Consider the following 14,812-nt stretch of genomic DNA (forward strand, 5'->3'; position numbering starts at 1 on the left):
TGAGGGGAGAACTCCTATTAAACCTTGACAAAATAGTGGATGTGCATTTTTTTTTATTTGGATTGCTAATCATATTAAAAAGAATGTCTTTCCATATGCTTTATCACCTCCCCCCATTACATTGTTTAAAAATATCCACATAAAAACACTCCAGTATAACTAATGTGCAGCAGTACCATTTAATATAACCCACAAAGCATCGCTTTAATATGTTACTTGGATTTAGAAGTTTTTCAAGGAGGGTAGAAATTAAACAGAACACACTGCAGATTAAGTGTGTGGCTGTTCAAGCATTTCACAGCAAAAATAGGATGCATCAAGTGTCAACTGGATAAAGAAGACAAAGAATAGGTAAAAAGAAAATGTGGGCAATCTGTGAGCAGAAGGAGAGGGGAGTAAAAAGATTATAGAAAAGATGTAGTTCAGGCAAAATTCTGGAGAGCTTTGAAAATTACCAGCTGTGACCATATATTCCACATGTTCTCATCTGTTAAGGAGCACACAAATAATTTTTGCTGATATTTGAATCTAGTGTTTCTTTTAATGTTGATAATTCAAAAGTTCAAACTGAAATGATTATTCCAGTAGTGTAAAGAAATGTAAAAAAAAATTAATGTTACCATGAACAATGAAAACCATAGGTTTTTAAAGTTGGGTTTCATTTCAATTTGTAGCAAAAAGCACAATCTGATTTTGTTCATGGGGACAAATGTCTTCATTGGACATTCAGGTGCACAGCAACACTCAACTTTGGCATGCAATAAATGGATTTTTTTATTTACATTTTCAGATGCTGTGTTTAAATATTGTTGTTCCTGATTATATACAGTAATTAACAGTTTTTAACTTTCTAATAAATAATGAACTATACAAAATAATATGATATCTAATATGATATCACTATTAAAAGGACACTGTCAAGGTTGTTAGACCTTGCTTTAACAGCTGTCCCATGTTATACAGGCAGTCCCCGACTTACGCGGATCCGACTTATGTCACCACCCCTGTCCTCCAGGGCGAGAAAAGCTTCTCCCGGTCTCCCTGGTCTGCTGGACCCCCCCAGCAGACCAGGGACCCGAGCAAAGCCGCCCAGGCTTCCTGGAATCAGCTGCTGATCAGTTTCAGCAGCAGCTGACTTGGGGACGCCTGGGTTTCTTAAGTTGAATCTGTATGTAAGTCAGAACTGGCATCCAGATTCAGCCGCGGTTGAAACTGATCAGTTTCAGCAGCGGCTGACGCCAGTTCCGACTTACATACAGATTCAACTTAAGAACAAACCTACAGTCCCTATCTTGTACGTAACCCGGGGACTGCCTGTAGTTCTTAAATTAAGTACAGTAACATTGTTGCAGCACTAATTTAAAACATCAGAAAAAATAAATCCCCAGTTTACTGTTACTTGAGCTGTACATACAGTGAACATGTGTCTGTGCATGCACACTTTCTCACATAGTTCAACATAACATAGCATATTTACCTGTGCAGTTTACATAGTTTATTTACAGGGCAGCTCTCAACAAATTTTAAGCTTAAAACAAATATACTCCACAAATAATACTTTTTAAAAGAAGATGGCTCCATTTCTTAACATTAAAACTACAGTGTGGAATAACTGTTGAAATATGGTCATTTTGAAGGGAGGTCATTGACTTTTCAGGCCCTGATGCAGGAAAGCACATATTTATGTGCATAAGTGCCTTCCTGTGCCAAGGCCTTCAATGATCTATTTTTGTTTTTCTTTTCAATTGACTTTTTTGCTGTCGAGTATCTTTCAAACAAGTTTCCCTTTATATGTTTCTTTTATAAAATATTTCTACCTTCAATTTAATTTGTTTTATTTCACTGGAAATCCTACCCTTGGCTCATACATAATAGTGTTTATAACTATGTGCTATTGTGAGTCCTGGAAATATTGCTCTGAAATGCCATATATCTTTTGTTATTCATTGCTATTTGTTTTATTTGTTTATTTTTTATTCATATTGATTTGCTATGTTTGCTGTTCTTTTTATTATAATGGTATAATACATTTTCCCACTAAAATGAATTAGGGAAAAGCTCACTCTTAGGCTGTGTCCAGACTCCATGCCTCCGTCGACGGAGGCATGTAGATTAGCCAGCTCGGAAGAGGGAAATGAAGCCGCGATTAAAATAATCGCGGCTTCATTTAAATTTAAATGGCCGCCCCGATCTGCCGATCAGCTGTTTGTCGGCAGATCGGGAGAGTCTGGACGCGATGCCCCGACAAAGAAGCCTTTCTTCATCGACACAGGTAAACCTGGTTTCACGAGGCTTACCTGTGTCGATGAAGAAAGGCTTCTTTGTCGGGGCATCGCGTCCAGACTCTCCCGATCTGCCGACAAACAGCTGATCGGCAGATCGGGGCGGCCATTTAAAATTTAAATGAAGCCGCGATTATTTTAATCGCGGCTTCATTTCCCTCTTCCGAGCTGGCTAATCTACATGCCTCCGTCGACGGAGGCATGGAGTCTGGACACAGCCTTAATGAGCACTTTATGTGATTAAAAGTTTTATTTGCAGAATTTTTCCCTTACTCTTTTGTTTAATAAACTATAATTATGAGCGGAGGAGAGAAAAAGGTCACTTTATTAAGTAAAACCTCAGAAAACCACATTGAACACATTTATGCAGCTTCTAGATGTTGGACCTTGGGTATTTAGGAAGAATGAATGTTGTCCTAAGGTAAGTAAATGCAATAGATTTCCATTCATGGTTCTTTATTCCCAGTGTGTGACTGGCAGTAATTTTCTTAACCAAAATCCACACCACCAATGGGTGGAACATGTATAGCTGCTAAGAATAATAATGAGCCATTTCTCAGTCAAATTTGCTTCCTGTTTAGGATTCAAAAAGTCTTTTATTATTGCTACTGTTCTTTTTTAAAAAAAATGAATAAATTCTCAGAGTAAGGATGAACATATACACAAAGTCCTCTCTTCATCCTTATTGTTTCAGCTGCTTCATACTGTTACTTTTATTTACATTCAAATTAGATATTTGTCTGTGAGGTAAGTCTTTGATACCCTTCGCTACCTATACTGAAAAACGACGAGTAATCCTTAGAGGCTAACAAAAATATATAGTATCATGAGCTTAATGAAGTGGGTTTTACCCATGAAAGCTCATGATATTATACATTTTTGTTTGTCTCTAAGGTGCCATGGGACTACTTTTAGCTTTTCAAGTTATAAATTAATATGGCTACCCCTCTGAGACTTTTTAATTTACATTTGATTGAGATGCCTCTTTGCTAAGGCCAAGTTTCATGTCAGGTCCCTGGCCCTTTCCTTCATTTTCTTCTGAGTTGTGATTTGTGGGGAAGGGAGAGTGCTTTGTTTTATTTTGTTTTTTGAGACGCATACCAGTAACTTGAGGGAAAGCTTTAAGTGTGATCAGCAGATCTCCATCATAATGGTAATGACTTCACCCTATGAAGTATGAAGATGCACCAGGACACACATTCATTCAGATAGTCTAGAACATAAGAACAGCCATACTGAGCCAGACCAACGGTCTATCCAGCCCAGTATCCTGTCTGCTGACAGTGGCCAATACCAGATGCCCCAGAGGGAGGGAACACAGCAGGTAATCCTCACATGATCCCTCCCCTGTCACCCACCTCCAGAGGACAGAAGCTAGGGATACCATTCCTACCCACACTAGGGATGTTAATATCAGTTAATTGAATAATCGAGTAACCTCATGAACTCTTACCTGTTAGTCGACTATTCTATAGTCCCTGGGGGTCGGGACAGCAGCCAGTGCACCTCACTCCCAAGGACCCCACTGCCACTCCATGCTGCTGCCTCTGTATCAGAGGCAGCAGCGCAGGGTGCCAGGCAAGAGCTGGTCTGTGAGGAGAGCCAATTTAAAAAGCAGCTTCCCTAGTGGACTGGCTACCTGTCACCCTGTGCTGTTGCCTCTGATAAAGAGACAGCAGCCTGGGGTGGCAGCCTTGTCTGGGGGTGGGGTCTGAGCTCCTAGACCTGGTGCGAGCCAGGACTGAGCCGGGCTTCCTGCCCACCCAGCTCATAATACACTTTAAATGCAGTGCCACAGCAGGGGACTTGTCACAAGCCAAGACTAAGGTGGGCTGCTGGCCAGCCTGCTAAAAAAAATTTACTGGTGGGGGGAGGGGGAGAGAGGGAGAAATGTGTGTAGTCTATAGCATTAACCTATAAGCTTTTGCTTATTGGTTAATCAACTATACTATTGCAACCCTGACCCACACCGGCTAATAGCCATTGATGGACCTAACCTCCATGAATTTATCTAGCTTTTTTTGGAACCCCTTTAAAGTCCTAGCCTTCACCGCATCCTCTGGCAAAGAATTCCAGTATATAGTTTTAAGTTGTGAGGACTTTGAGAGACTATATTGGGTCTGATTGTCTTTCCTAAAGTAGCCTGGAAGCCCTTTAAAACACTAGTCAAACACCTCAGATGGAAACTGACACACTTTAAAAAGGCAAATATGAAGAAAGACCCTTTGCATAGACCCTACAATGCCACTGCACCATTTGCAAAGCATTAGAATTGAGTCTGACTTCCCATACAGTCTACTCATAGAAGAGATGATGTGTTTTTTCAAAATATCATAATACTTAAAACTATGTTTCCACTAGTAAACATTTTGGGAATCCCTTATTGTGCCAATGACTTGCAGATCAAATGTGCTCATTATACAAGTAAAATATCCTTTTTTTTCTAATTGAACCTACCAATTCAAATTGGAATCTGAGCTATGCTGGCTTCTTTCCTGCTACTGCATCATCAGCAATAATAGAAGTTTTGCAGGATAGTTTATGCTCTCAGGCATTTTTGTAATTAATCTTTTTGTGCATACCTAACTTACTATATCTTAGGGAACAATTGTGTTGACAAAGCATAAGAAGGAATGGAATCCATCTAATTTAGCAATATTTCCTTATGTAAGTTTGTAAATAAAACACATCTCTGTAAAGTCAACAGATATGCTTCTGAATATGCACAGAGCTCTCTAGCAAAAATATAGTCTATTTTCAGAGTAGAATGACAATTAAAATGAAATCAGATATGCATTTCATACTAATATTTAGTCCAAGAAATCAACTGAAGTTCATGCAGTATCTAGGGAAATCCAGCATTCAGAATAAAAGGTCAAATGTTAAAGTGGAAGAATTGGCTGGAAAATGGTATTCTCAAACTTTGGATCTCTAAAATAAAGGAATTTTCATGAGTTTTGCAGAGTTAAAGACCAAATCAGCTTAACAAAAGAATGTGCACTGGCAATGTCTAATGCTAAGGGACTGCCTAAAAAAAGATTTTTGGTAAATAACTTCTAGCATAAGATCAGAAATCTGTGGAATTTTATATTGAAAATAATAGGACGAAAATAGCTTCCTAAGTATGTAAATTTCTATTAAAAAGGGCAAGGAGAGCTTCCATTCTCTCTCTCTCTCTCTCGTTCTTCTGGAAATAATTTGAAATTCCAGTGTTTAGAACATAGTTTTTCTCTAATCAAGAATAAAGTAGCAATGCAAAAGAGATGCTGATTTACAGATGATGTGGCCTAAGATTTCCCATGAAGTTTTCTGAACCCCTTTTCGTATGAACAGATTAGACTTCAAAGATAGTGAGAAATATTAGTGGTTTTTAATAAGATTTGAGAACTGTTTCAAATCCTGTTTTTTCTCTTGAGAGGGAAACGTAGGCCAAAAAGCAGTGGAAGCTGTGCAAATGGCACAGTCTAAACTGGCCATGAAGGAAACTTTGCATTGCCTGTGAGTTGTGGGGCTGGTAAATGGATAACTTGTAGAGCTCACCAATAGGAGTAAGGGTTGCACAATCTATTCTTTATAAACTTATCATATTATGACTTAATCAGTGAAATCGTAGGAAGATTTAATGTATCCTGCATTGAGGCTTCTGTATGTTCGAGTGATTGTAGAACTTATTCATGTAGCTCCTTGAATCAGATTGGTTCAATTGACAGAGTGAGCAAACTCTGTAGGGCATGTAAAGGAACAAAGAATGGGGCATTCATTCCAGTAGTGAAAGGTTGTGCTAGATGGGGACTGAAGGACAGGGTGCATCTGTTTTGGCACTGAAAGGGTTGCACTTGATGGGATACATGGAAAAAGAGGTATTACTCTGGCACAGAAACAGTTACATTTAAGAGGAAATGAATGGATGGGAGCATGAGCTCTCCCTTTCCATGTTCTCCTCTAGGATGGCTTAAATGGAAGAAAAGTGTACCTCTCTTCCCTGAGTTTATGGTTTGCCTCTACCTTAACACTTCTCATTGCACTGCATGCCTTCCTTCCCTGTATACCTTCCTTGAATCAGTTTCCTCATCACACAGTCTCTCTCTTACACTTTTTTTTAACCATTCCATGTCTTTCAGGCCCCTTGGTAGGGGTGGTGAATCAAAAGATGGAGCACTCAAGGGGGAAGGCATTGGGGAGGTTAGGATTCCATCACCAACAACTATCCTTACTGCTATGAAGTGTGCATATGAAAATGTGCTAGCGCTCAACATAGATATTTCGATAACCAATACCCTGGTTAATAGTGTGGGATGACTGAGAGAGACTATTCTGAATACTCTGATTTTTAATAAAATAAAAACAGTTTTAAAACTATTGCACCATAAAGCTAGAAACTTACCCTTCTAATAAAAACGTAAATGAACACTATATATTTATTTTAATATACTGCTACTTAAATTATCAAGTCTTATCCAAAAGATTTAAGGGTGACAATCATCAACTCTCCCAATAAAGTATAACAGTTGAGCTGACACTGGTTGTTTAGTCCCTGTTTTACCTATAGTGAAGTTACCATCTCACTGTAATACTATGAGACCCTTACTTTTGTTTGAGCTGTAGTAACACACACACACACACACACACACACATATATGAAAGAGATCTAGTCTTGATTTATCAACTGATATATCAAATCCCAAGATAAATTGTTCCAATTTATTCAACGTTTTACAATCTATCAGTTAACCAGATTTTAATACACTTAATATGAGCTATATTGTCTTTCTATAGTATAAATAGATTTAATAATAAAACACGATTTCGTAAAAACAATAACAAGCTTTTTTGACTGGAACTATTTTTTTTTCATAACACTATCTTGATTAGCATTACCAGCATGATATGATTTGTATTTATCTAGGAGGTGGGAAAATGATCCAGTACACAGTATCTTTCGGCAGATGCATAATATAGAAAACTTCCATGTATAAAAAAAGTCTCTATACGTTCACAGTCTGTAGCACTTGGTATTGTCATTCCTTGTCTTGTATAAGCTTTCTGTTACTTATTTAACATTTTTGGTTACATCCCTGGAGCATTTTGCAAGAATGGAGATCTACTGTATACTACTTATTGGAGAAAAAACATTATTTGTAATTTTTTTCTTGGAAGTTAGTGATTATAATAGATTTCCTCACCTTTCCATCTTCCTCGATGGTTTGGAGATTTTTTTATTATGACTACTCTATTATTCTTTCATCTGAAAAAAAGAACTGATTGTCTAAAGCAGTGCTGGCTCATCAGCATTTAAATGTGTAAGGAAAATGAGGAGGTTTAATAGTTTGAAATTGAAATAGGGTGTTTCTGCCGGTCACACAGAGAGAACACAAGCCAAGAGTGGAGATCTATTTATTCCTGACCACCTCTGAGTACAAGAATTACAATTAAGGAGATTTTCTTAGGGTATATCTATATTATGCAGCTTTTAGAGACAATGCTGTGTCAACACATCCCTGTCTCTAAACTTTAGCCTGTGTGAATGCTGTTTGTTGGCTTTTTTGTGACAAAGTATTTCTGCTGACAGAGCAGCATTCAGACTTTCACTTGCCCTGTTAAAACTTTGTTATTCATGGGGGGTTAGGAGTTAGGCACCAATGAATGACAAAAGTTTTGTTAATCAAGTGCAAATGTAGACATAGCCTTACTTAGTCATTTCAGGAGAACCCTTTTCTCTGAAGATCATGAGCATTTTTAGTCAGACATTTAAAGTGATCTGCTGACCTTTGACAAATTATTTCGGTCATCTAGGAAGAACAAGCATGGCTGTGATACCTGTCGCTGTAAGAAATGCCCAGAAGTTCCTTGTGGTAAGATCTGTCCAATGGGCTTCCAGCAGAATAATCATGGTTGTCTTCTCTGCAAGTGCAGAGGTAGGTGTGAGACTACATTACCTCCATATCTGTTTGGTTTTAAAGCAATCAGAATCTGTGAGAAGTTAAAAGGAGTAATACATCATATTAATATGACTTGAAAAACAAGTAGTCCTGTGGCACCTTAGAGACTCTCTCTCTCGCTCACATGCACACGCACATGCACGTTGTTCCTCCCTTAACTAGGACTCTCTGATCCAGAAACATCTGTGGTTTGGGAGGACCACTTCCTGGACCACAATGTCCAGACAGAGGGAGGTCTGGCTATGGGACAGGAGTGCAGCAGGAGGGGGTCTGGCAACTCAGCTGGGACCCCCACATGTGGGGGAGTGGCAAGCAGCACAGTAGGGAGATCTGGCTCCAGCAGCTGGGCAGTAGCAGGGGACCTGCTGTGCAGCTCTGGCTCTGGCTCTGGCCCTGGCCAGAAAGCGCAGCCCCAGTCCTAGTGGCAGCCAGGGAGCTCTAGCCCCAGCAGCAGCAGGGCCAGCGGGAGCTGGAGAGCTCCGGTTCAGGGACTAATGGCTGAGCAGGCAGCAATGGAGCATCTGGAGCTGCTGCTGGAAGGGGGGCAGCAGTTTAGCATGGGTCAGGAAGGGAGGAACCTCCCCTGATCCTGCAAATTCCCTCATTCGAGACCAGTCAAGTCCTGAGGGTGCCAGACCAGAAAGGTCCTACTTGTAGTATCATGCACTTTCATGGGCAAAACCCATTTCTTCATATGAGCTCTGAAGAAGTGAGTTTTGCCCATGAGAACTCATAGGACTACTTGTATTCAAAGATACAGACTAACATGGCTACCTCTCTGTGACTTGAAACTTGTTAACTCAGATGGTGGTAGTCAATTTCACATTCTTTAGGGGAGAACCCTGTATAGTAGGGCTTTGGTATCATTTGTGGGTTTTGTGTTTTTAATATCAGCCTAGAGAAGGTACATATCACACGTTTCTGGTGACATTTGAGACCCCAATCCATCTTCCATTTGAGTAATCAGTGAGAGTCAGTTGATGTAGGATTTGAATCAGGCCTGTAATAAGCCTGAGAAAACTGATTGAATTTCTTTTCTTCCTTCGCTGGAATATATTTTCTTTAAATCTATATTTTAAATATTTTGAAATATTTCTTTTGACTTCCACCTGATCCAATTCACTATACATCATTACATAAGTATTTGTACATTGCTTTGAATATATACAACATTATATAAGTGCTAAGTATTATTATTATTATTACTATTATTTCAAATTAGCAGTAGGATCCTTGGTAGCTAGGTGAATACTGGGGTTTTTTTTCTGATCCTGTTTAAATACATCTCCAGTATTATCAAAATAATTTTGCTATTTCATCACACTGTGTCCAAGAAGTTCTTAGAGACTGTGAGCTGGTCAAATAAAATTAACAAATAACTGTTAATTTTGTTAAAATATGTGATTCCCATGTCTGTAGAAAAAAACTTGAGGAAAACACTTGATGTATGGAAAATCTACAGTCTTTCTTCCAGGACCAATGAACAGTGTCAAAGCTTGGCAATAATACACAAGCTTCGACTTAACTTTTGGGTACTTACTTTATGCTCTCCAGGCATGCATAATTTCTTATCTCATATATCTTCAAGAATGTTATGCATTTTCTTAATCGAAACAGATTAACACTATACATCTAACATATGTTCCTAATGAATCTTCTGTCCTCATTCTCTCCACCATGGTTAAAAACTCCTTATTTCCTTATAGTTGTATATCTATATCTATAGCTCCACTCTATCTTTCTTTTCTTATATCAAAGTACTTCCTCTATCTTACTGCTTTTCCTTCAGTAAAAGTGCTAAAATGTACTCTTTCCTCTCCTCCATTGTCAAGACCATGTTTTTTATCTTGCCTGGACTACCACAATTTCTTTCTTTCCATCCTCAATATATTGAGTCCTTGGCAGCTAAAATCTAACCATTTCCTTAAAAATGAGCCTCTGGAGTTTGTTTTACGCTTAGAGAGTTGGGAAGTCGACGAAAGGAAATCGGCTTGGGTTGGCACGATGAAATACCTGACTCGGATTGTTAAGATTCTGCAACATCTCTGCCTCTGTCTGTATCTCATATCCTGTTACTCTCGAATTTTCCTTCGGGTCTCTGCCCAGTTTTTTACCTCCTTCCTTTATTTTTCATGTCTTGCTACACCTTTGACTTTTTTCTCACTGATTTCTGTATAGTTGGAAGAATATCCCTCTTCTTTTGTGCCATGCATCTTCATGTTTTTCAATCCCTCCTGAAAAACTATATCTACTGTACCATTCTAGTCCTAGCCATATATTAGAATTTCAATTATTCACTCACTGTGAATGTTTATAGAATAATAGGACTCATAATATTTAGTTTGTTTTAATCACTGTCCTTCCTTTCCCTGTACTTTTGATGTGTGTTTATATTTTGTCATATCTGTGACTAATTTAGGCTAAAAACTCTTCGAACAGGGACCATGTGGGATGGGTTTTGTCACAGAGATCCTCTTGACACTGTCACTTGATGTGCTGAAATACCACTGAGCTATTCCTGCTCTTTGGGGTACCCCTCCACACTGTTCTGCTGAGCCAAACACTCCTTTCTCCTCCAACAATGGCACGGAGTTGGGGTCTCACAGCCCATAGGAGAGCAACACAGACACTGAGATCAACTCAGCTCTGGAAAGGCTCAGTCAAAGGGACTTGCCACAGCCCCAATGGCACCAGAACCCCCAGATAAATAAGTTTTATTCAGAGCAAGCTCATAAAGTGTTCTCCCCTTTATCAATGACAGAGATGCACAGCTGTTTTCCCTCCTAGGTAACAGTGGTTTATGTTGCATTTATTAATAAACAAAAGTGATTGTATAAAAGGTAGGATTGAAGTGGTAATAAGAAATAGCAGACAGAACAATATAGGTTGCTAAACAAAAGAAAACAAAACACACCAGCTAAGCTTAATCCACTAAAATAAGGTCTTCGAGTGATGTGCTCCACTGTAGGTGCTCCATGGGTGTGTAAAACATCCGACTTAGGAGGCATGCGTGTTCCGCTTTTATTTTAACTCGAAGGAAACTCAAAAGCCTTCCCCTTGATAGCTCTTCATGCCCTTCCCCTCCCACTGCGTGGGTTGCTGCCCACTGTGGTCCAAATGGGCCAAGTCCAAAGCCCTCCACCAGTTTCCTCAGCTGTAAGCTGCCATCTGCCCTGGTCCAAATGGGCCACGTCCAAAGCCCTCCACCAGTTTCCCTGCAGTCTTTCAGTTATTCCATCTCCGGTACCCTTCCTGAGACTCACCGCCTTCATAACACCAGGAGACAATTGTGGGTGGCAGGATAGGGGGACCCGGGCCCACCCTCACTCCTGGGTCCCTGGCCAGGGCCCTAAAGCAGGGACTCCTACTTCCCATGCCTGGCTGACAGGGGAGTTCCCCTAAACTTACCAGCCCGCGGGCTTCCCGACCCCACCCTGGGCCATTTCCTACCCGCATCCTGGTGCCAACATACCTCCGTTGGATACTGCACCCCTTCTGGCTGTGCCTCCGGTGTCTTTGCTCTCTGGCCCCCGGGCTGCCTCGCCGGTCCTCCTCCTCTGGATCATGCTCCTTGCTCCCCCTCCCTTGGGTCCTCCCGAAGTCTTTTAAGCCACCTGCTGCCGCTTCAGCGAGTGACGTCATTCTCCCGCACTGGACAGGCGACGTCGTCCACCTGCTGCTTCGGCAGGTGACGTCGTCCGCCTGCGCCAGGCAGACGCAAGTGGCACACTGCCGCCTCTCCTGTTTTCCCCATAGCGCTGGGATGGCACTGTCAAGAGTGCGGGGCTCACTAGCCCCGTCACAGGGTGCTCCACTGTAGGTGTTGCAGATTGGAGTTTTCCGTAGCAGTAGCCAATAGGGCCGTGCATGCACTCTAGGCGCCTTGTGCTGTTTGTGCCCTTTTCTTGGTGCATGCAGCCCAACCCCTCCTTAGTTCCATCATCCCTCAGCTGCAGATGGAACTCGCCTCTCTCCTCTGAGCTTTTGCCTCAGAAAGACGTACTTAGTTAATGTTAATTTTATAGTTTTACAGTTAATAGTAGTTATCTTAGTCAGTAGTAGTTCTTTTATTAATACCAAAAAAAAGAAAAGAAACAGAAAGATATAATATAAATTAACAGAGTCTGAAGGCCCAACCAGCCGTGGCCTAAAAAACAAAACAAAAAGAAAGAAGAACAGTAAAAAATAAAACAAAACTAAAAACAAAGAGACTTAACCTGGACCCTTAATATGCTGGGATCACCAGGTTTTAAAAACTGCGACAGATGTCGCGAACCTATGCCCGTGCCATATGGGCACTCTTCGTGCATTAAATGTCTTGGTGAGGCGCATATCCCTCAAAAATGCCTTCAGTGCACCAAACGCACTGCCCGGGCTTGTCGTGAGAGGGAAATTCAGCTCCGCATGCTCCTCTTTGACAAGGCTCTTCAGCCTCCTGACACCAGGGACTCAGGCTCTCATATGGAGCCTCCTACGCTGGAGAAAAGACAGGTGAGCTCACTGGCACCAAAAGCTGCGAAAAAGAGAGTCTCTCCAATGCACTCTTTACTGGCCTCTTTGTCCCGAATCAGCACCAGTGACAAACCGGACACTTTCTGGCACTGAGACCACCCATTCCACTAAATACACAAAAACGAAGCTCCGGCACTGGCAGCTCCGGACACTTTCTGGCACCAGTGAAGCCACGTGAAGTGAACAAGTCTTCCACCCTGTTAACACTGCCGTTACCCAGTGAGTGCCCGGTGCTGACACAGGGGCATTCAAAATCCAACCACAGGCCTGCGATGTTGGAGAGCCTGGAACTGATTTTCTCCCCATCACCGTTGTCACCAGCATCAGTGCTGGTGTTCCCCAGCACTGACTGAGCACCCCTCCTATCATCATATCTCACACTCACAGCACAACTCCCCATGCAGGACTGTATGGCGCCCCAGACAAACAAAGTGTATTTCTCCTTCACCACCTCCTTCATCTCAGGGCTCCGCTAGATCTCAGAGATTCCTGGTGCCATCGGTGCGGAGTTTTTTTGAAGAGGACTGTGGAGATGTCTTCCTTTTGAGATACTCCTCACCAATGAGATCATACCATGACATGTACAGGCATATCCGTCCTTATGCTCACCATCCTCTGTGGATGATGGAGTGGCAGTATCCACCTCAATACTACAGACACTGGTCACCCTGCTGCAGAGGTTCCCTCCTACACCATCTTTCAGGCCACCACTTCCCTCACCCCACAGATGTGCCCAAGCCACTGCAGCTCAGTGGGACACAGAGGAGGGTCAAATAACAGTTGATTATGACACCTCCCCCCCGCCCCGATCTAGACACCTCACTCACTGATGAGTCTGCATCATCTCCCGATGAAGCAGTCATCCCCAGTGGATGACAACAAACAGTTTCAAGAACTGTTCTAAAGAGTGGTCACAAGTCAACAGATGCAACTCACGGAGGTCAAGGAAAAGCAGCACTGCCCCCTGAAGAATTTCCAACCTACTCAAAGAGCAAAAATCGTGCTCCATATAGGTGAGGAGATTTATGGAGACAGCAGACAAGATCTGGCAAATGCCTGTGTCTGCCCCTCCCACTAATAATGTGTGGATTAAAAGTATTTTGTCGTCCCTCCCCACCCCCCCAAAAAAAGTCTAAACATCTTATTTACCTGCCCACAACCCAATTTATTGGTGGTTGATGCTGCTCAACAGAGATCACAGTTGCCACAATACCCTAATATGCCCCAAGACAAATTTTTGGACCTCTTTGGAAGAAAGGTCTGTTCGTCTTCTTCGCTGCAACTACACAAAGCGAACTATACTGCCCTCCTGGTTAATCATGAATTTGATAACTATTCCAGGTTAACCGACCTGATGGACCACCTGCCAGATAACAAAAGACCAGTGTTCAAGTCAGTTGGCTGGGAAGAATATTCCACAAGTCATACTGCCTTACAGATGGCCTTAAATGTGGCAGATACTGTGGCAAGATCCACTGCTACCTCCATCATTGAAGCCAGGAGGCCCTTTGCGTAATCTGCAGGAGTCCTTAAAGAGCTGAAAGGGAAAGTAGAGGACCTTCCCTTTGATAGGGGAATACTTTTTGCTGCAAAAACCAATGAGGTCCTTCATACTAGTAAGGATTCTCTAATGACACTCCAGATGGTAGGGATGTGCATACCTCCCTTCAGACAAAGGAGATTCATGCCGTGCCAATGCCAGTGTGAGTCGTTATATTGGAGAAACCAGTGCAGACCCTCTGACTAGTCTCGTCCCAAATCTCATGCTCAGACGCAGCGCCAAAACAACAATAGCTCCTCTATATCCCAGTCCACCAAGCAGCAGGTTTGAGATATTGGTCGGGGGCCTGCATGACCTTTCCCACCTCCATCTTCAGCAACACAGTGCTATATTTCACCGGCTCTTGTGCCCATTCTATCATCATTAGGCTGCCATCACAACAGATTGCTGGGTCTTGGAAATATTTGCATTCAGATACTTCATTCCATTCACTTCACCAATTCACTGTCAATCCTTCATCAACATCAAATGTCATGAAGGACATGAACAAGTCTCTGCCATCCCTGTCTATCCTGGCC

At 41.7% G+C, this 14,812-nt stretch overlaps 1 protein-coding gene across 3 annotated transcripts in view; it reads left to right on the forward strand.

Annotated features, from left to right (window-relative positions):
- Positions 1-14,812, forward strand: part of CRIM1 (cysteine rich transmembrane BMP regulator 1) — a 327,869-nt gene that overhangs the window by 275,126 nt on the left and 37,931 nt on the right. For all 3 annotated transcript variants that reach the window (XM_075924932.2, XM_075924933.2, XM_075924934.2), the window contains one exon: positions 8,076-8,197. In XM_075924932.2, the coding sequence (XP_075781047.1) occupies positions 8,076-8,197 (122 nt within the window). The remainder of the gene's footprint in view (positions 1-8,075; positions 8,198-14,812) is intronic.

This window comes from Pelodiscus sinensis, chromosome 3 (genome assembly GCF_052426305.1).
Source record: "Pelodiscus sinensis isolate ZL-2025 chromosome 3, ASM5242630v1, whole genome shotgun sequence".
In the NCBI taxonomy this organism is placed as follows: domain Eukaryota; kingdom Metazoa; phylum Chordata; order Testudines; family Trionychidae; genus Pelodiscus; species Pelodiscus sinensis.